General features: G+C 37.3%; 1 protein-coding gene across 1 annotated transcript in view; it reads right to left on the bottom strand.

Moving 5' to 3' along the window:
- Positions 1–5317: 5317 nt before the first annotated feature.
- LOC139735560 (uncharacterized) overlaps positions 5318–23370 on the bottom strand; it is a 43619-nt gene continuing 25566 nt past the window's right edge. The window contains exons 5-14 of the mRNA XM_071646317.1: positions 22475–22569; positions 18968–19132; positions 15643–15769; positions 14129–14203; positions 12662–12792; positions 11005–11065; positions 9135–9179; positions 8504–8560; positions 7322–7534; positions 5318–5982 (exon numbers count right to left, since the gene is read on the bottom strand). Coding sequence (XP_071502418.1) covers positions 5875–5982; positions 7322–7534; positions 8504–8560; positions 9135–9179; positions 11005–11065; positions 12662–12792; positions 14129–14203; positions 15643–15769; positions 18968–19132; positions 22475–22569 — 1077 coding nt within the window. The 3' untranslated portion in view covers positions 5318–5874. The remainder of the gene's footprint in view (positions 5983–7321; positions 7535–8503; positions 8561–9134; positions 9180–11004; positions 11066–12661; positions 12793–14128; positions 14204–15642; positions 15770–18967; positions 19133–22474; positions 22570–23370) is intronic.

Below are 23370 nucleotides of genomic sequence, written 5' to 3' on the forward strand. Positions count from 1 at the left end.
CTGGAATCAACACAGGCACAATGCTAGAATATTATGGACAAGTTGAAGAGGATTATCTCTATTTTAATAATTGGTCACTTAATTACATGTAGATACCATGCCTAAACAGCAATGAATCACTTCAGTGCACAAATATCCAGTGGTTTCTGTACCCCTCTCCCCTTTTGTGCCAAGCAACATGTATGTCAGCAAACTGTGCTCTTGTTCTACAGATACCAGGACGTTTGCTTTGGGGTCACAGAGCTTCGTTTGGAAAACTGTGTTCACAAACATTAATTATTCACTTGAAGTCTTTAAGCGCTACATTGATTCATGAGCTATGGAGGAAGATATTTTTTCACATTTGCCAAATGCAAACAGTACTTTTCCTATGTGCTTCATTACACAACAGGTCCCTCCACTTACCTTGCCCTCATACTGTAAAGATACAATTTTGGCGGCATGAAATTTTTGTGAATTGTAGCCATCAGCTTTTTTCGCGGCATGAAATTTTCATGAATTTTCACTGGCATTCAATGCATATAGCGTAGACAAGAACTTTCATGTGCACTTCAATTTCGCAATTCTTGGCTCTCACAAAATCCGTGAAATCAATATGCACACGAACATTCCTTGTTTTACAGTATATCTCAAAACTTCCAGTCGCTAGTCTCATATGAATGGAATACCATGCCCTTTGAAGCTATCTGATGACAAATCTCACACTACTACAAATTCCCAAGCAACTTGACAAAATTTTTGCAATGCATACTACAGCCTACATAACAGAATGAGTGGAGTTATCATCAGTGCTGCAGTAGTACTTGAAAAGTTTGACAAAGGTAGGAAACAAGAATAGAAGTCAATGTTCATCAAGTGTTCCTCTCAAATATCACCTTCCACAGATGTTGTATAAATATGTTCACAAATAGTATTTACAAAGCCATGCAAGTTCAGTCACCCTTGCTCTCTCTCTCTCTCTCACTCTCACTCTCGACTGCGCACTGTTCATGATGTGCACATTATACAGTCACGTTTGTTTTCTGTTTGGCGTGTCTACAGCTCAAGCGATTATTCCTCCATGCCGACACATAAAGTGAAAAAGTAACCCTTGGAAGATTAGGGGTAGAATAGAAAGTCAATCACAGTAATAGTGGTAGTAGATGGAGGGTCTACTACCAACAACCTGAAACAGCTACCTCAATGGAATTTGCATGCTGTGCATGGGCTATTCCTGCCCACTAATTTATAGCAGTTGATTCATTGAGTAACAGGTTATATACAAAATAAAAATTATTGCAGTGAATATTTAATTACAGTGATATGTAAAAAAGAAAGAACAAAAAAAAAATCAGATACAAATAAAGGGTCATCTGAAAATTCAAACTCGAAATGCCGTGATAGATGGAAAGTAATTGTATATACTGCTCTTCAGTGGGAAATAGCAGAGCTTCAAATCAGCATCCATTTAGAACTTCTCCTCAAGAATATCACAGAGACTTGTAAGAGACTACAGATGTTCTAGATGAGGCAACATGAAACACAGCTACTCCTACCTACCAACATCCTCAGCAACTTTCTGATGACAAACACTAGTAGGATTCAGAAGACCTACGCATGTCCCTCAAACGCACACAGATTCAATCTCCAGGATTTCATCCCGGTGTCGTAACCCTCGACTGAAGAGAGAAGGATGGTGGTACAGTGGCTGGCTGAACTTTGCTGAATATAATAAGCTCTCCATGAATACAAACTGATCATAATTTCTCTTGCTACAGATAACTGTAGGACTCAAATCTAGAGCACAATGTGCAGGAGTTGATAAGGTTTGCCGACTGCTGCTAGTCACCTGGGGTGAACCACAAAGAGTCGGCATCTTTCGCCCCTTTTCTGGTGTGGGAAGGTAGGTAGACCACTTACCGGGTTAGCACCCTACTCTTTGCACAATGAATGAACAAAGAGGGATCTTTACGTGCGGGAGTACCTAACACATGGGACCTCTATGTAAAGTCCAATCTGATGGACAGTGTTTTGTCTCTTATCAGAGCAGAGGACGGTATGTAGAATCGCACAACATTTCTCAGCTTGGCACGGAAATTGAACCCGGGTCATATGGAATGAGAGGCAGACATGCTACCACCTAAAGCATATCACTGCCCAGACTCACGGCTAATGAGATAAGATGGGAGAGGTTATTGTTTACCCCAGCCACCTGAGGGATAGTGTACATTTGAAATAATGAATAGTACCTTGTAAGAGGAAATGGCCAATGCAGGATATCTCTCACAGCATCAGTATTGCATGAGCTTGCATATTTTGGTAATCACTTCAGGTTCAACTAACAATTACTTGACCTTGCCATGAAGACATTATTTTCAACAAACTCAACAAATTGCAGCCTTCACATTCATGTGATTATCCAATCAGGAATGTAGTTAAGACATTAATCTGGATGCTCAACAGGCAATCTCAATGAGCACATTATATGAGCTAATCTACTTCTAGGATAAACTTGAAAGCTTGAGAGCAAACATGAAGTTTGGTTTAATAGGTAAGACGCTCATTTCCATTCACCCTACAACAATGTCATATTTTAAGGCAGGCTTAGCAAGACTGTTCACTGCATGCACTCTAGTGGAAGTCAACTGACAAACATGCCAACAAAGGATTCTTTATCATGCAGCACTTTGACAGGCAGTTACCTGCATCTCAGTGCAAGTTTTGAAAATGAGAAACACTCATTATTTGCTGCAAAGATGTAAATGTAGATATTTGTTTAGTTGTTGATTTAATTCGCTTTTATTTGTTTTTACACTCTTTCGAAATCCTGAAGTGTACAAAATTGATAACCCTGCACTAGTCATACTAAATGAAGAATATATTTCATGAAGTCATATAATAACCATCCTCTTGGTAGAGTGCTTGTAGATTTAAAGCACAGGGAAAGCAGTTCATTCTTTAACAGGATGCAGTATTGCTTAGATCAATTACTGTTTGAAAAACAAAGACCAATAACAAAACCCTTTCCATTCATCCGCTCACATTTTTTAAGACTTACTAGGAAAAGTTAAAATTGCAAATGACAACCTGTCACCTGTACATTTGAAACAATAAATGTGCCATCTGCTTTTGTACATTTGTATCGAAGACTTATAAATATTCAAAGTGCACATGAGCCGTTTGCTTACATGATACATCTGGAAAAAATTAATTAACCTTAGATGTGTAAGACTAATATGTATGAGAAAACCACGGAAGAGTAAACTCTTGTTTTTGTTTTGACCATTCTATCCACAAACTATTCAAATGTGACATGATAAGCTGCTTGGTTGGGGTGTGCCACTGCATGTATAATACATGAGGAATTTCTCCAGGTTCACAACTTGTGCTATACATACTGAGAGAAGTCATGATTATTTAATTTTTCTTTTCAGTTGGAGGGAGTGGGCAACGAAAACATACAGAACTTATTAAACGGACCTAAAACTAAACTTCTTTGTTTGAAGGAGAAGGCATCAAGTTGGGTTGGGAATGAATTTTTTTTTTTTTTTTAAGCTGAAAACTGACAGTCTCATAATTTGTTTTGTCCCCATGTCATGATCGGCAACTGATAATTCTCTACACCTGGTTAGTAATTCAAATAGCAGTTTGTATGTGTTTCGGTATATTTTACACGGATTGTTGCCTTCTCAATCTCCTCAGTCGGTACTACTGTTTTGTTGGCATTCTCAAAATTTCGGCAGCGAGAACATCCTTAATTAACACTTCATTGTTTTAATGATAAAAAAAAAATATGTAACCCTTCATACCCTTAAGCTGCACAATGATGACGGATGGTGGAACAAGCCATATGAAATATAGATAACTTAACAATGCCCTTTAGTCCCAATCCAGTATTACCACTGCCACAGAAACTTGGAGCATACAATCCCACTGACTCATCACGGTACAGAGCCAAATAATGGCTAATGCAAGACAAACGGCATGAGGATGAATACCTGTGTATCCAGTGCAGGCCTTTATCTGATGATATGGAAGTTATCTTTACATTTATCATCTGCATGAAAATTAACAATGACTGCAAACAGTATGCTGTGGGGAAATCTTGTGTCCCTACTCAAAACATTAATGATTTTAATAGAGATAGAAGTAGCCATAGCCCATCCCTGTGTCCGAGTAGTATTAATTGCTCTGTGAGAATACCTTGTAATCTCAAATTAGAAGAATCTGCTGAATAAAATTTACAGAAAATATTATCAACTTTGGATTTCACTTAAGGGTTCATTGAATAAGCGAGGCATCAGAATCATTGCCATCGGCACTGGAGACAAGCTGTTAACACAGCTGCCACACTTAATATGGGCAGCCACCAAGTTCACACCGATTACCCTTCTTGCAACAGAGTTAACCTGTTTGATATGAGGGAAAGCAGGTTCTTCGCAGGAAATCTTCACTAGTGACAAACTAGGTGGTCTCTATTACACATCCTAGGATAAAAAAGGGGCCAACGTTGAACTTCAAGGATAAACCATCACAGCATTCATATCAGAGATCAGCTAGTGTCCTCTTTATCCACGTGTGACAATTAGCCTAAACTCACAAACAAGGAAGACATACCTGCAAGCAGTGTTCTGTTAAGATAGAAAAGAAAAAGGCGCACTATTAATGGTTACAACACTTACATAAAGTAGACAGTTTTCTTTCTTTTTTTTCATAAAGTTTAGGCAACAGGTTAAACACCTAAACACATCAATCCAAGAAAAACAAATTCAAAGAATCCCTTTACAGGATTTTCTTTTGGAATGCAACCAAATGCCACGATCACATGACGTACAACATCTGTAGCATAATCAACTCCTAATATTCTATCTGAAGTGCACAATTTTCCCCTGTATATTCAAGACCTTCCCTTCACACTTATTTCACACATTTATGTGACAGATGACATCCCATAGCCCTTTAGGAAGCATCTTGCTTATAGCAAAGCTAACAATTTCTACTAGTGTGACTTCTCAATCAGTGTTACCTGTGGATTAAAAAAAGCTCCCTCTGGGTTCACTTTTGCCACAATCATCCTAGATACCATCCCCCACCAGACATTCTTATTCAGTGACAAGTTAGAATATGAGTGGTAACCCTTAGTTCTGTCTTGATTAGGTACCATCCTTGTGAAGCAGTCTAATCTTTCTGACAAAGTTAGTACAATGTGTAGAAAAAGGAACTTAAGGGCCCTTGGCATGTTCCTTTGCACAGAAGTTGCCACAGGATGCTTGATTCTTCCCTTCAAAAGGTTGCTGCATGCTAGGTGAAGACAACATGATTAGATCCTGATACTAATGGTTATCAAAGCATGACTAGTATGTGGGCGGCAGGCAGTTACAATATATATTGAGAGGATATTGCATCATGACGAACTCAACGTTGCATGGGTTTCACAAAGCCTTTCCTCTCCCCTCTGTGAAGAAGCAGCTTGTGTGCCTCCCACCCAGGTGGGCTTGAAGTTTGACAGCTTGGCTGGTTTTCTCCTTAGTGTGGACTGGCTAATTACGTAATGATATGTAAAAACCAGCATCAGCTGTGGTCTGCATTGAAGAACTCGACGTGTTCTGCTCTTCTAAGTGCATGTTACAGAGAGGAGGAGGTTTTCAAGTTTCCAAGCAGTGTGTTCTCAGTGCTTGCTTCCTCCGGAAATAGAGAACGCATCTCACTCGCTGTAAATGGTCTACATCATCAAAGGGTTGCATTGCAGAGGTGCTGTGAGCAATGCTTTCAGAATAAAAGACATCGTGTAGTGACGACAAAACTTCTTCTTCACCCGTCCATCTACAGTCATCTGCACTCGTGTCTCGAGAATTAGTTCTGAGTTGTGTCACAGCCATGAACGCCTCACAGTCACTACAATATAACACAGCATCGGCAGTACCGCGGTCTGACTCCGCCTACAGACGGAGGGGGCGTGACTGGTGCAAAGTAGGCATGGACCTTCACATTCGGCAGCTGTGCCTGTATCAGACATGTATATGGAAAACAAGGATACACAAAATACAATATGAGAAAAGGGACAGAATTGGTTCACTTGCAAAGCACTTGGTCATAGCTGTGTCTTCAGATAGCCCCTGCTCACTATACAAAATATACGTTATTTGGTACCCTGGTGTTTCAACTAAAAAATCTGATCATTTTGTTTAATTCTTTTTTTTTTGCACAGTAGCTTGGATTATAAACAAGGCATGTGCCAAAATGTGTCTCGCCCATTAATGTTTAAATTTATGTTTTTCTAACTCCCGGAAGTTCATTGACCCCACCTATGACCTTTGAACTTGTGGTGACCTTCAACTCCCCAAGGGACATTTACCAGCCATGTTTGGTCACAACCAGACATATGTATCAAAAGCTATGAGCCATAATCGGAACGCGCCGTAAAAACTTAACATTGGGCCCTGAAAGTTTGTTGATGCCTGTCTGTGACCTTTGACCTTGTGATGAACTGCAACTGCCAAAGGACATCTACCATCAAAGTTTGGTCACAAACAGACACGGGGATCAAAAGTTACGAGCCATAATCGAAACACGCCGTAAACACTTAAAATTGGGCCCTTAAAGTTTGTTGACCTCTGTCTGTGACCTTTGACCTTGTAATGACCTTCAACTCCCAAAGGGACATCTACCATCCAAGTTTGGTCACAAACGGACAGAGGGATCAAAAGTTATGAGCCATAATTGAAAAGTGCCGTTAAAATTCAACATTTGGCCCTAAAAATTTGTTAACCCCTGTCTGTGACCTTTGACCTTGTGGTGACCTTCAACTCCCCAAGGGACATCTACCAACCAAGTTTGGTCACAAAGGGACATATACATCAAAAGTTGTGAGACATAATCAAAACGCGCTGTAAAAACTTAACATTGGGCCCTAAAGTTCATTGACCCCTGCCTGTGACCTTTGACCTTGAGATGACCTCCATGTTTGGTAACATGTGTAACTTTGCATAACCACTCTTCCCTCCAAGTTTGATTGAAATTGAAGTCCTCAGTAGAGCGTTATTCAAGTTTTTGTAGCGTTATGGAAGGACGAGTTACGGACTGACAACTGATGGATGGACGACGGACGGAAGACAGATGGACAGACGCCGCAGGCCATCCCTTAGTCCCCTCTCACCTCCCGTGAGCTCAACAAAAATGAATGAAAATCATTTTTAGTGCTATATGCAAGAATATTTAGTTGTGTTTGTAATTTTAATACACTGAGCATGATAGCATCCTGACGTTACAGCGTGCCACATCATAATACGTGACATACTTTGACTGGTCTGTGCCAACAAGAATTCAAGACACTGGTACTCACCCTAAGTCTTCTGATGCCTGCCCGTGTGATAAGCTGGCAGTCATAGAGCTCTATCCGCTGCAGCCCTTGACAGCCCATCAGGTGATCTAGCGAGGCGTCCGTGATGAGGGGACAGTTGTCCAGTTCAATGACCTGTAGGTGCTCTGTGGCACAGGCGCTAGTACCAATGAACCTGATGCCCTCGTCTGTGATCAGTTCACAGTGTGATAGCGTCTGACGGATAGCAAAGAATCAACGATTAATCAGTAATTACATCGATTAATATATGGATCAAGGATCACTTTCCTCAATTCTAAAAAATTCATTGTAATATATCTGCCATTAACCCATAGAGGATGGCTAATTTTGCTACAACACACATTTCCCATAGACACCTGCCCAAGTGTACTCGGGACTAGTCTTCAACGGATTAAGGCAAAACGAAACATGGCACACACCATATTGTCAACAATGGTTATAATCAAAATACAGAAAGAAGAAGAAACAAAGTAGTACATACAGTATTGTCTGAATATCATCTTCAGTTTTTGCTATGTAATGGAAGACTCTGATTGTCATCTCAGAGCTTTCTTTGCATAATTAAACAAAATCACATGCCTGGATGAACATATGATGGACATTAAAAACCTACAACATTGTCTTATTTCTGTTTCATGAGCATCTGTGCTGTCTGGAGGGTATAAACAAAGCACTAAAAATTGTACTGTGTTCCTCTTTAAAAATCACTAGAAATAAAAGATGCACATTACTGCTAACAGTTTGTATTACATCTAGCCCACTTACTGAGGGTACCCTGTGGGTTTTTTGCCAACATCCATGTATGTCTTTGAGACTGAAAAACATTTCAAATTGGATGAATGTTTGTGCATAATTGTGGGCTTGGCATCCACTTTCACATATAAACACATAGACCCAATTTCACAAAGGGTACTTTAAATCAAATCAATGCTTTGAATTTATCCAATGTACTAAACATTAGGCATATTAATTCTGCATATGCAAGTTGCCGTGCAGCTATTATTGGAGGTCTGTTGGCATACTTGATGTGTCACACACTTTTATGCGGTCAAAATTTGCATGTTCCATAAGATTGGATTTAAACTACCTTTGTGAAATTCCCCCCATTTAATGGCTCTGCCTTTTCTCAAAGGTGTCTAAATGATCTGATGCCTATCAACATACCAGCTTCTGCAAGACTTGACATCCCAGGGCTAGATAACTTAATGTTGTGTCTGTAATCTGCGTAGGTGATAAAAGCACAACATATAGTCCAAGAAACAAATTAATCAAAAGTACACACTGCAAAAGAGTAAATGGCAAATCAAGTAATTTTCAGGTAGTATTGTTTGATTCGATTTGACACAATAGATTGATTAGAAAAACAATCAATATTTAAAACCTGGGGAGTTTACACTTAGTTAATTCTTCATGCTGGAGTCCCATATCACACAATGGGAAAAATGTATTTAAAATAGCTTTCTTGCCAAGACACCTGAGTTACAAAAGGGTCTGGAAACAGAACTTCCTCATGATGTACACACTAAAAAATGGTTATAAAATTCAGAAATGCACACATACAAAAGGGTAGGACAGGGAGGCAAACTTTTTTTTTTTATTACAAAGATGTCTTTACACACTCATTCGTTCATAAACATTGCATGCACAAAAACCAATAACTCTGCAGTAGTAAAAAAAGATATCTAAGTATATCAATATTATATACTTGCCATATTCCTGAAAAGGCAGGATCCATACATGAAAAGAACTCATATTAATTCAACAAAATTTCAATATTGAATTGTCTCATACTTACCAAAACACACTCTTCTAGGTCCATCCTTTCCAGCTCTGTACATGTCTGATATTGCACAAACAAGACATACATAATGGATTAACAAGTACTCACACTGCATGGGTTCACTTTTCAAATTGCAATAGACCTATTAAACAAGTGACTGCCTCTAGACCCTTTTTCATTTTTGATCAAGGCAGTTATGACATGAATGCTGGCTCTTTTTCCCTTCAAATTCACGGGGGTAGGACTTAAACAAGGTGTCTTTGATAAATTTGTAATTCTGAAGATCTGTTCATAAACACTGCCATGAAACACATGGATGGCACTCAGAAAGGAAACAGTTCAATGAAATTCCACATGGATTGACACTTGTCTGAGCTTTAAGATGATTCAAACTTGACGTTTATCCTTGTGATGCTTCAACAAGGGATATGTCAGTGATGAAATTGTAACTGTATCTTATAAGGAGCTGCATGAACACGCGTTATTTATTACCTGGAAAGGCAGCCACTCACAATATTTGAAATTGCGCTACTTTCGGAAAGAGAACAGCAAAGTTATGCTTGAAATTACAGAAGACCTGCCACATAGCGCTTTGAAAACTTCTGCAATCCTTATTCCTGGGGATGATATTGGCCAATTTCAATTAAAATTCTAAATCTATTGAGACAGAAACCCAGACAGGTGATTACTGCCATCTGATCTGGAGCAGCAAAAGATGATATTTGCCATCAATACAGTTTCTAGGTTTCCCAAGGTGGACATACACCACCGGATAGTACTACAACTTTATCTATTAATGGTATATATATAGCACATATCACTTCAGTCTCTACATGTATGTACTAAAGAATGAATATGTAGGAGGGTACAGATTCACATTGAGTTCTCAACTTAAAAAGCAAAAGGTTTACAAAATAGGAGTGCTTTTCTGCTTTCTTAAAGCACATTAAACAAATACCTAAAATATAGTCTGGTAAATTGTTCCATAGTTTCATAGAGGCAGCTAAAAGTGAATGTGACCCATTAAATTTTGTATATATCTCTCCACAAAGCAGAAGTGATCTGGACAAAGATCTTCATCAAGGATTGCATTCATGCATCAATGCAGATACAGTTGAACCTCTCGTATCCGGACAAGTCGGGACCGGGGCTCATCCGGATAAGGGATTTGGCCGGATGCGGGAGACTCAATGCTTTATACATGTACATATACATACACATGTACTGATGTAGCCCATTGTAGTACCACATGTAGTAATGTGTATACTGCAACCTTTTCATTGTTACACTCAGTAACAGACCCCAAAATAGATGTTTGTGTTTGCAAGAATGAAATCATTTTCTTTTATAAATTCTTGGGATGATTTACCTAAATAATTATTAAGAAATGTATCAAGTATATGTAATTCATGTGTGTTTGTGTAGGAGTTCTCAAGGAGTTGGGAATCCCCCTTTCCTACCGTAATTATTATTAAAAAAATCACGGCGAGATTGCGTCCGTATAATAGAGAGATCCGGATAAAGGGAGGCCGGATAAGGGAGATTCAACTGTAGATAGACTGAGGCAGAACCTTTCCGACATCTCAATGTAAGGGTCAAGGGCTAATTGCAAAAGTTTGTATCCCTTGCCCCTAAAACTTATTTTTCAAGAGTTTGATTAACATCTGAACAAGAGTATTAAGAGAGATAAAACTGTACCAAATACACAGCAGACTAACAATAAAATAACAACCAACAAAAAGAAATTGTGGTGGCACAGCTAAGCTCAAATGAAATGTAAGAAGGTAAAAAGAATAGCTCAAAATAGGTCATACTGGATCAAGCATGCAACAGTTTGTACATGCCATAAGATATCCCATTGTAAAGTGTACGCTGATACACTTACTCTTGCTAGGGCCTGGAAGCCACTGTCAGTGAACTGTGAACAACCAGATACTTCTAGTGTCCTATGGATCAGAAGATATGGAAGGTTATAGTGAGGTTGCAAGGGTATCACATATCAAAATAATGGCAGATCTCAGTTTCAATTTGCTGCACAGAAGTATGTATTCACTTACACAGAAAATGATTATGATATCTCCCTCATATCATGTTCATATGCCTGCCTTTCACAATCATTCTCGCTGTGATAACTTTAATTAATGTTTAACTCTAAGTATCTGTAATCATGTCCGCGATGAAAAAAAGAGAGTTATGACAAATGAAAGTAGCCTCTTAACCCATTGAGGACGATTCCAGAGTATACTCGGGCAACATCTGCGTGTTGTAGCAAAATCAAACCGTCCTCAATGGGTTAACATAGTGTTTTGTTCATACTAAAACTTTTAAGATGACACCAATGTGTACTTTCAATATCATAGTCCATGACCACAAGTACAGACCACGGTCAATTGTGTTTTAGACTTTGAATGCAGAGGCTGCTAAATATCAAGACAAGAGTGAAGAATTAGGATGAATATCACTGTATGGAACTCCATATTTAAAGGACAAGTCCACCTTCATATACATAAGGATTGAGAGAATGCAGCAATATTAGCAAAACACATCAGTGAAAGTTTGAGGAAAATTGGACAATCCGTTCAAAAGTTATGAATATTTTAAGTATCTGCGCAGTCACTGCTGGAAGAGAAGACTACTACAGTGTATGATGTCACATGCGTACAACTATATAAGGAAAATAAAAAGAGAATTTCACAAAACTTTACTTTTTGAATAAAGTGCACATTTCTTCGACTTGCTACTGACGTATGTTAAGGGTAATATTATTCCCCCTGCCTTCTGAAAGAGAGAAGTCGAGTGTTCTTTTGTTATGCGAGAAAAATGGAAATATGTTGAATTTTCTTTATTCTTTCTTTATATCGTTGTACTCATGTGACATCACAAGCTATAGTAGTCTTTTCATCCAGCCGTGACTGAGCAGAAACTTCAAAAATTCATAACTTTTTAACGGATTGTCCGATTTTGCTCAAACTCTCACTGATGTGTTCTACTAATATTGATGCATTCACTCAACCCACATGTCTATGAAGGTGAACTTGTCCTTTAATATCACTGTAATGAACTCCACATTTGTGAAAACATCAAATTTGTCACAGTCACCAAAGTACACGTATCATGAACATTTCATTCATTAGCTTTGAAATATATTAAGAGTTTGAAAGTAAAAACAGATAAAAGCAATTTTTCCAGTTTTTTAAAGTAAGGTCATCATCAAATAGAAACAAAAAATCTTTCAATGATACTGCACTCATGAATTAAGAAATATTTAGAAGATATTACAAATTATTACATATCATATCTAAATTATTGTTTTTTAGCAGACATGATCTCAAATATCTCAAACTGATGAACATGGATGTACAACTTGTATCAGTTTTTGCATTTAAACTCCATATCTAGATCAAACTATGATTTATGTAGAAAGAAATAGAAAGTTAGGAAAATCTCCACCATTACCCTATGAAACTGTCTAGACAACATTCATAAGTTTGGCCACTAGATAGACAGATGATGCTTAGTATGACCTGATTAGAGTGACTCACTTGAGTTTGTGACAGTATTGACTGAATGCACCAAGAGTCTGGTCAGTCAGGTGGGTACAGCCGGACACACAGAGTGATTGTAATGTCCGACAGCCTTTGGCCAGTGCCAGCATCCCGTCGTCACTTATTAGCTGCATTATGGGGAATGGAAACGCAGAGCTTATATCATACACACGTTGCTCTACACACAGTGATGTCAATTGTGATAGCCCTACATACTGTCTACATGAACATAACTGTAAAACCAGAATTTTTTGGGTGCATGAAACTTTCATCACTTTTGCGAGCCAAGATTCATGAAATTAAAATGCATGCAAAAGTGTTTGTCAACAAGGTGCATTGAATGAATGCCAGTGGCAATTTGCGAAAAAAAAAAAAATCATGCTGCGAATGTTTCTGATTTTACAGTAATCTGCACAGGGGGCCTTTAACCCTATTCTAACTGGGCTATTTGAGACCAAGTTTTTACTGGGTGGGGGGGGGGGGTTCAATTTGACCCCCCCTTCAGATCTCGGCCGCCGATCACGCGATCGCCGCAAAATTTTGCCTGAAGATAGAGCCGGATGTCAACTACAAGATTACATGGTCATACAAAAGAAAAATATTGGCTTTCTATTTTTAGTTAATTAATTATGCAAATTTACGCATTAAATCATATTTTCATCTATAATTCCATTAAAATTACTTAAGGATTCAATTTGACACCCCCCCCCCCCCCCCCCCCCCCCCCCCCCCCCCGCAGTTGGAATAGGGTTAAACTACACTGGGTTCACTATGCAATGACATTGCAACTTAAATTGTGGTTGACAACTTTAAGAATTCAATTCATGGTCACAGATGAATCTAACACTTTACACAGTGTCTCTAAATCCTCAAGCAAGAGACAGATATAGTTAAATATAAAAAAAAAGAAAAAAAAGAAAATGAGGCTATCTTGATATCCACTCATCACTGCTGAATGTATTACTATTTGTTGGAGAAATCTGAGGCACTTATTTTGATTCCACAGCTACTTTTGAATAAAATATCATAGAAACTGGAAGGAGCCATAGAAAAGGCCATTTAACATTTAACTGCCTTCACTTTAAACTGTTGCATTTTGAATCTGAAACTGAAGATATTTCTCAAATTTCTCACTTTAACCATACATGAACATTGTCTCAAATCACTAGCTATACAATACCTTACTCCTATATCTTAATCACAAACAGGAGTAACACAGAGATCGGGCTACATCTGTAGCTGAAATCACAACTTACTGTCAAGTATGCAATACTGAAGATATCAATTGTCAAACAATAGTTTTGATGAATAGAACCTAAACGATGACAAACTCACATCTGACAATCAAGGCATCTCAGAGCAGGTGGTCAGAGAAATATTTTCATTCAGATTTAAAGCTACAACCACAGCTAGCTCACAAATTGCTTACAAATTGCTCACAATAATTCTCAACAATTTACTTACTGCACATCCTTGGACATTAAGTGTTGTTAGATTTTTACAATGGCTGCCTATGTGGGTGATTCCATCATCTGTAGTCTGTAGATATAAGGAGTACAGGAAATCAAGAGAAAACAAAGAAACATCAAGCTATGCTGCACTAGCAATACTTTGAGAAATGAGAATTTGTGGACAAACAAGGAAACAAAGAGATTATTCAGCAGAGGGGTGAAGATATAAGGTAGGAGTTTTCATCAATTTGTTCAATTCCTGCTGGTTCCTTTTTCTGACACGCTTGTTAAAATGTAGATCAGCAGTTGCGATCCTACAAATTTCATTTATACAAAGGGCAGACAAAATTGAAGAAAACTCATATCTCAAATAAGGAAACCCACTGTTACAATACGTGTGAATCACACATAAACATATCATGTTTTTAGTTTACTTCAAACATAACAGAAACGGGTGGAAGTGAGCCATGGTCATCACAGAGCAGCCCAAGAGCAGCATGACACAAAAATAAGGCTCATAAATTCAATCCACATCTGATAATCCTGACATTCCAATTGATCCATATCCCCTTCTGACACACAAACTGCTCTTTCTTGATATACAATGATACAATGTAATGTTATTATCAACTCAAGTCTTCATATCAATTCATGCTGTAATATAAGTACACTTCTTTTCTAGCATTGCCATACAGTGTGTCAAAATGGTAAGTACCAAAGAATGAAGGTAATGCCTAGAATTGATGTATTTATAAATCAGGTCAGATCTTCACTATGTTAGCTTTGCACTAAAAAGTTGTTGGTGTGTGTTGTGCATCTCTAGAAGAGCAATGAATGCTTACAATTCTTCTTCATTAGTGATGTAATGTTGGATGTCAAACCATACAATGTTCACAGACTCGTCGCTGGATTAAATGAGTCATTTTGTTTACTCATGGCCAAAGTCCTCAATGAGCTCTGCATCTACTTTGCATGTGAACACACAAACAAGGTATAGCTCCTATGAGTGAAAGATAGATTCTGCATCTGAAGAAATGTGATTCTTCATGCCCTCTGTAGCTTAATAAATATCCTCCTGCAAGAAAACCAATGTACTTACTTTATTAACATTCTGTGAAAAGTACAAATGCAGATAAATCAGTCATAAAAAGAATTCATAGCATCATTATGAGCTCCCGACTGAACCACTGCTGTCATTTTTTTAGTCTTAACCTTCTTAATACCTTTCTGGTTTTGCTTGCAAATATTCATAATTAATCACAGTTCTGACACAGGTTACATTGTAAGACAAATTCTTGCTTGTGTTACAATGAAATCTCATCTCCAGAAATGTAGGTCATTAAACAGCAAAAAATGTGTGCACATCCCCCCCAACTGATTTTAACAGGGAAGCACCATCTGTTATACGCAAACAAAGACACAAGTACTACACTGTACTTCAGGACAGTGCTTAGAACTCACATTAGCAAAAAAAAAAAAAAAAACATAGTTGAAATTCTCAAGTTTTGTGTGTAGCACGGAACTTACTGCATGACAACCTTTGAGGATGAGAACCTTGATGTTTGGACAACCACGGACAAGGGCCTCGATGCCATTATCGCCAATTTGGTCACACCATGAAATGTTTAGATGACTAAGAAGATGACAGCCATCGCTGCAGAGAAAGAAAAATTTGTCAAAGAAGTGGACTTTATATCCCTGGCTCTCATTCAAAGTCTTGTAGTAAAAATGACAAGACCAATAACTTTGCACACACTACCTGTTCAAACATATAACAACACCATCACAGTGAAACACATTATGGCTACTATAAAAGTGGATATTTTCGCGCGACTAACTTTTCACGCTCGACCGGTTAAGAAGAGTTTTGCGTGTTTTTAATTCCGCAGAATCAAGACATTAATTACTGGAACATTATGGCAAGCAAAAATATTTGTGTGCTTTTATTTTTGCGCTAGCTTCTTTGCGCAAAAATTTCAACACCGCAAAAATTTCCACTTTTACAGCAGTTTGAAAAACTCTCACGAACCTACCAAGACTGGAAAATAGCTCTCTGTGTCCTTTGCCATACATATCAATGTGTTGAATGCACACAAGATGGTCTTATCATTGGCAAGTTCCTGCTCCTAATAACACCTGCACTGTTTTCTTGATGTAAAGTATGTATGTGTGTGTCTGTGTGTGTAATGTTAGCACATAGATAATCACCTTGGTCATGTGATTGCTTAACACGTAGGGACAGTATGCTTCTTACAATTGTACATATACAAGTTAAAAAACCTGGCATATCAGCCCTACGCCCACTCTGAATTGTGATTTACATTATAAATGAACAATTTTGAGAAACATGAATCCCTACTAAACCACAAGATTGATGGGGTTGAGTTGGTAACGAGTGGATAAAGAGTGGATATGCTGCTTTCAAAGAGCAAAGTTGATAGGGATTTCCCCTATCCGTATTACAAACAAATTCTGTTATGAGACAAAGGTTGCAAGCAGTCACTGCACAGCACAGATTCACAACACACACACACATAAGATGCACACACCAGACACAGACATTAATGTGTGCAAACATAAAGTGGGTCACAAAAAAACTTAGGGGCTAGAAAGTGCATAAGTGAACTCCACCTCCATAAAAATGCATGTTTTCAGTGAAAGGCCGTTATCAGAGCATCATAACAAATAATATACTGTATACGCCATATGTTTAGCGAGTCTACCTATGTCCCAAAAAAAATTACAACAGGACCCTCCGAATTAAATCTTTAAAAATAGAGAATCAATCTAAATACAAATTCAGGGTATGAAACGATAACTCATCTTACAGAAAACCCCATTCGATTTGCTTCAGTGGTCAAGAGAAATGAGGAATTTTGTAGAGGATGTCAAGAATCTCTTCGATCCAAGTTCTGTCTATTGTATTCACACACAAAAGCATCGAAGTGCTAAACTTGGAAGAATCAGACCCATGACAAGATTTACAACTTTTCACATTTCTTTGTGACCGCTTAACCAAATTGAATGGGGTTTTCTGCAAAATAGAGCTAAGATGTTATATTTTAAGACCCTGAAGTAAGCATTTAGACAGTTTAATCATATTGGGTGCTATCAATGCAAAAATCTTATTGTAATTTTTTGGGGGGACATACTGTACATGTAATATTTTTTGTGAATCGGGACTTCTTGACAATTTGGCAAGTGGTTAAATTTGCGATTGTGGAGCACAACCCTGAACAGAGAAATATATGAGTGTAGTTCACGTTCAGGTTGTGATCAGAGATAATATTTTCGTGTGTTTTTGAATTTGCGAATAGTACCCTATTCGCAAAATTTGCAAAAATGAAACTCAAGAAATATTCGGCGTATACACTTGAAAGATCAGACAGGGGACTGCACACAAAATGTCACCAATCTGCATTTTTCTCAAATATTTGGGCACAGACAGAACTTATCTGCTGAGAAAGACACACAAAAACATTTAATTATAATTATTCTGATTATATACCACCAACAATTGTTGAGAAAATTTTCTAGGGAGAAAAATGAAAACTATTGATTTTGTGTGTTTGAGTGCGTGTGTGTGTTTACACACCGAATGAAATGCTGCTTAAGACCTAGGTGACACAGAGTTGCAAATTTGCTTTACTCTCTTAACTTTCAAAATTCATAACTTTTTTTAATGTGTCTGATTCCCCCCCAAAAAAAATAAACAAGCAAAACAAATCAACGATCTACATCTCTAATTTTTCTTTTTTCTTACAAAGCGCCATAATATTCAAATTCAATTCAATTTATTGATTTCATAAAAACAATGCAGGCAATATTTTTTACAACAGTCAAATGTGGAATAAACCACGAAAAAGCCAGTGGCTTGAAGATTGTGATTCCCTATATGGGATAAAATTTCCCTTAAGGATGGAGGATGCTTGGGTTTCCTACATATGAGGCAACCTCTATCATTTGGGGGAAAAAAATGGTATGTCTAGTCCTCATTATGACACCTATGTATTACGAATACAACATACACAGATTAAAAGCGACAATTAGTGGACACAAAGCAATTACAACAGCTCACTCGAGCTGACACTTAACAAATCCAGACATGAAGCTATAGTCACAACTTTCTGTGACTACAAAATGTATGTAAGTTTCAATGGCATCTATAGACCACAGAACCAGGCTATAGTGATGTTTGCAGTATTTTCATATGATACTTGTGGAACTCTTTACATGTCTCTAATACTACTGGGCAATTAGTGCTGCTTTCTCATGATATTGTTGCCTAGTTTACAAAATCTTGAAGCAATACAAACAAAAATACTGAGGATAGATAATACAGCAAAAGACATCAGAGCCAGCAGATAAAAATACAATATTTTAGCTATAAAACTTGACTAAAATGAAATTCAAAATAAAGAAATATATAAATACTAATTAATAAACTGCTAGGCAGTATCTCACTCTGGCATTTATGTTGATATTGAAGCCAACTTTAGGAAAAGAGTATTCTGCCTGATATAATGAAAATCCACAGTATAGCTGTTCAATGATTAATAGAAAGCTTCATTTTCAAGTAAATACTGAACTCTAATTACAAACAATAGTTTTCAAGTAGAGCTTGACTTTTTAACCCGCTGAGGATGGACTGATTTTGATATAATACACATTTCCCATAGATACCTGCCCAAGTATTCTTGGAACTTGTCTTCAACGGGTTAACACTGAAAAAAAAAGGACAAAAAACATGCTTTGTTGCTATGACCAGCAATGAACAACACACATAAATCTCCTCTTGGTTTACGTTGTGCCATGCCTGACCTTACATGGTGTATGACAGTTTGTATCTCACCTGAGACTCTTTAGCGCGTTGTCTGTGATGGCTGTACAGGACACCATGTTGAGCTGGCTCAGCTTCTTGCTGAATTTACTTAGACTCTGCGCTGTATGATCTGTGATTCTTTTGCAGTCTTCTAGGTTCAGTACTTCTATATTTTTGCAGTTACCGGCAAATGTGCTGCAGATACGAGTAGGGCAGAAATACAGATTAATGAGAATGAGTGACAACACATTATTCGATGCAAAATATCCATAAAATCATTTGAAATTGGAAAAAGCTACTTGTACCTTTGAAGAAATTCATCTTTACCCATCAATGTTTTTTTTTGTCAGTAAATTCATTTCATTTCACAATTCAATAGGCATATATTCAGAGAATTATTGTTATTATTATTTTGCCATAAAATGATATAACGAAACTTTATAAAGCACTTCACTACACTGAAACTTAGTCAATAGTCTTTACCATGGCAGTAGGCGAGCATCAAGCAAACAAGCAAGAGCAGTTTGATCATAACCATGGAAACTGAATAAGTGTCGCTTACAAAATATTCATATCTTTTTCTACAATTGGGCTGGATTTACAAAAGACAAATTCTTTGATAGAACAAGGAAAATTAATCCCTTTCTCCAGAGTGATCATCATACATGTAGTTTGCACTTAAAGTCTGACAGGTACATGTAGTGCAAGACAAATGTTTAAAAGGTTTACATGTCATACACAAAAGACAACATCAACTTGGATGACATTTTTTAACCAAAGACTGCTTCATCAACTGGGGTGGCACAGGCAAGCCCCCCCCCCCCCCCCCTCCAAAAAAAAGCATCAACATTTTAGCATTAGACACATCGCAGCAGACTTAACTTGTTTTTCAATACAATGTGCCTACACCTACATTTGTAGTAAACATGAATTGAGATACTAGCAATGAGGACTTGAGAAGATACAGACTGGCTGTCCTGGGCCCCATTTTATCAAAAGTTAAAATTGATTTTAATTTTCCGTAACACACAGGCTGCCATAGACTTACAGTTGAAATCAAATATATAATCAATTTTAACTCTGCATAAAACAGGGCCCTGCACTTAAAATCGATATTACTGGATGCACAGTCATTGTCAGGATAGGATACTTTGTATGTATAAAAATTAACAAGATGAAGAATGTTGCACACAATTTAACTCTCAAAATGTTAACTCTTCACATTTCCTGTGGTTTCTTGATTAACATCATCTCTCACCAGCCTTCTCAGTACCACTATCTTCACACTCTCAATTCTGGGTCTCAAGCCAAAATCATTTACATTGCACGGAGACACAGGCTTTCTTGAGAGTTTGTGAAAGTGTGCAAATACCATCTATCAAATATCTGCATTGATTCGTAGTACATGTATTTCTTCAATGTACTACGAATCACTGTAGAGAGCACTTGTTACACATATGGGTATGAAACCAGGATACCAAGGCTGCACTACTGTTAAATATCAGGATGGACAGATCAAAATGCTGAGTGGCTGATGACAAGAGCACAAATTCTATCCAATCAGTGGAAAATGAATGCTCAGCTTGAATTTGATGTATTGCACACAGAGCACAGTTCTCCATGATGTACTGGCAAAACTCACTGGTGGTGGCAGGATTCAGGTAGTCACTGCAATGACCTTTTAAAATCATCCATACTTTGGTCAACATTCTCAGGTAAGCTGTGATGTGATAATTACCCTCTGTACTCATGCTCTGTACTCATTTTTGGCAATGAAATAGGGCTCAAAATGCTTGGTTACACATACAGTGTAGTATTAGCCCTGTAATATTGGAATCATGGAACAAATGCTGATTTTGAAATTACCTTACTTACATAATTGCATTGGTAGTAATATCATTAAATGGACTTCTGTGATAATTCACAAACATACATGGATAAAAAAAAAAACGAAAAAAAAAAAAAACTATGGTGTGAAAACTGTCAGGGCACGTGCATACTGGCTAATGGTATCTTCTGTAGATATAGAGCTACTACCAAAGTTCACGCTCAAGGACAATTACATCTAGTTTATGACATATGTAAGCATTTAATCTCACAGCATCCTGACCACTTGTAGCCCTATGCAAAAGACTCATGGCTGTCAATTACATTGTAAATTTTTGTTGATATGCATAATCATACAGATAGACTGTGCCAAATCCCTTTGAAATGTCAAAGGGATTCTCTTTTTCATCCTAGAGCAGAATATATTTCAACTGTTGTTGACGATGTTTCAGTGATAGGGTACATTTTTCCAAAGACGTGATTGTACAGTGTTGCCAGATATCTTATAGGACTATTACAAAGTGAGTGATTTCTGTCCTTTGTTTTGGGAGTTTTTGTTGCTTTTTGTTGTTTGTTTTGACAGAAAGATGTCAGAAGACTTCACATTTTGTCAGGGAACACAGTTTTTTTTTTCTTGCTGAGTTAACCATAATTATATGCACACAACCTTCAAAGCTCTCTAAGGGCTCAAAAGGCAGTGTATCATATGCACAGTAGAAGTTAGTTCGGCAGACCCATGGACATTGTGCACTGTGTGCATTTATTGCACACATGATAGGGAATTCGCCCCAAATATGCATGTAACTGTGGGTTCAGTAAATGTAGAAATATTAGTGGAACACATCCATTTAAAAAATGTTAGTTAACACCATGTGCTGTAATCACTGGCTGAGGAAGGTTACAAAACATGTGATGTCCAGTAGGGCAATGGTACAAACGAAACATAAATAGAGTGCTCCACATATTAAAGTTTTCCTTGCATAATGTAAACATCACCTCAATGACATGAGTTGCACTATAATCATTTTGGTATAAAGCCAAACAAATACAGAGAGAAGTGAAAAGTACAGTCTGCAGCCATAAATGTTCCTTCTTCGTAAACTATTTGCTTTCCTTCTTTCTTTCAGCAAACAAAATAAAGTTTGATTTTTTTTGTATTTATTTGATATTATTCTATTTTTTAATTATTGTTATAATAATAATAATAATCATTATTATTATTATTATCATCAACACCACCATATTATTATTATTATTATTATTATTATTATTATTATTATTATTATTATTATTATTATCATTTAGATTATTATTATTATTATTATTATTATTATTATTATTATTATCATCATCATCATCATCATCTACATCCTGTGATGTTTTAACAGCATAATGGGGCTGGGGTGGCTCCACACACTTCTGGCCTAAAATAAAAAAGAATAAAAAGATATATAAGACCAATGACTACCAAACTGTTGTGCTCAGAGATTCTACAGACTACCAGAGACTATGCCCCCACCCCCATTTAAAGCATCACACAGCCCCTGTGATGAGCTACAATGTATCAAGCACTGTTCTCAAGAAATCACACACACACACACACACACAAAATTGCAACCATGCAAAGCTCTATCACGGTGTGTGTCCTCTTCTTGGAAGTGAAAGTAGTGAGAGCTCTGAACTCTCTGAGAAAAAAGAAAATCAACTCACTTCAAGGCATCATCAGTGACACTTTTGCATCCATGTAAACTTAGATTCTTCAGGAAACCACCACAGCGCTTTGATATGTGCTCCACAACTGGCCCCTGGGAGGAGGGAAAAAAAAAAGAATGTGAAATGGTCAGCTCAGTGAGAAGAGTTTAAGTGACTTGCCCTAGTCATGTCAGACATGTAAGCAAAAAGAGAAACGAGTGTATAAATTATCAAACTTTGATAGAATGACAGTGAATTCTGTGGAAGGATTACAAGTAACCAATGCATAGTGTCTACAAAGAGCAACATTATTATATCTCATAATTTTCAACACTTTATTTTCTTTTTTGTCCTTCAAAGATCAGTCTTTACATACATTACTGGCCTATCAATGGTATCTTTTTCAGAAGAATTTCTTACATTCATCTGTCCAAAATTACTGCATGAACACTTTTCCCACATTTGCAGTTAAATTACAATGCAGAAACGAAAAGCGCTTGTATGAAAATATCTCTAGCATTTTAATGTCCTGAAGATGCTGTTTGATACTGTAAATTTTTTAAATTGTGAAAATTGTGGAACTTCGATGACTGAGCCCTATAATGATATTCAAATGGACGAAAAATTCAAAAATTCAAATGACGAAACACTCGAGCATACCAAAAATTTGAAATCATGCTGCTAGTACCAAGATATCTATGGGGGGAAAAGAAACACAATGCTCATAAACTCTAACCAAATCCAAATTGGCCTTTGTTTACAACCTGTCATTTAAGTAGATTTTTACAGATTTTTGCCTTCATTATCCTTTACAACCACTTTTTTTTTCCGCAGCTAAATTTCACATGATATCAAAGACTTTGGCACCTAATAACATGATGCTACTCAGACTTTTGAAATGGAATCATTGTTCA

This window comes from Diadema antillarum, unplaced genomic scaffold (genome assembly GCF_040938485.1).
Source record: "Diadema antillarum isolate AM-2024a unplaced genomic scaffold, OU_Dant_1.0 seq00000585_RagTag, whole genome shotgun sequence".
Classification (NCBI taxonomy): domain Eukaryota; kingdom Metazoa; phylum Echinodermata; class Echinoidea; order Diadematoida; family Diadematidae; genus Diadema; species Diadema antillarum.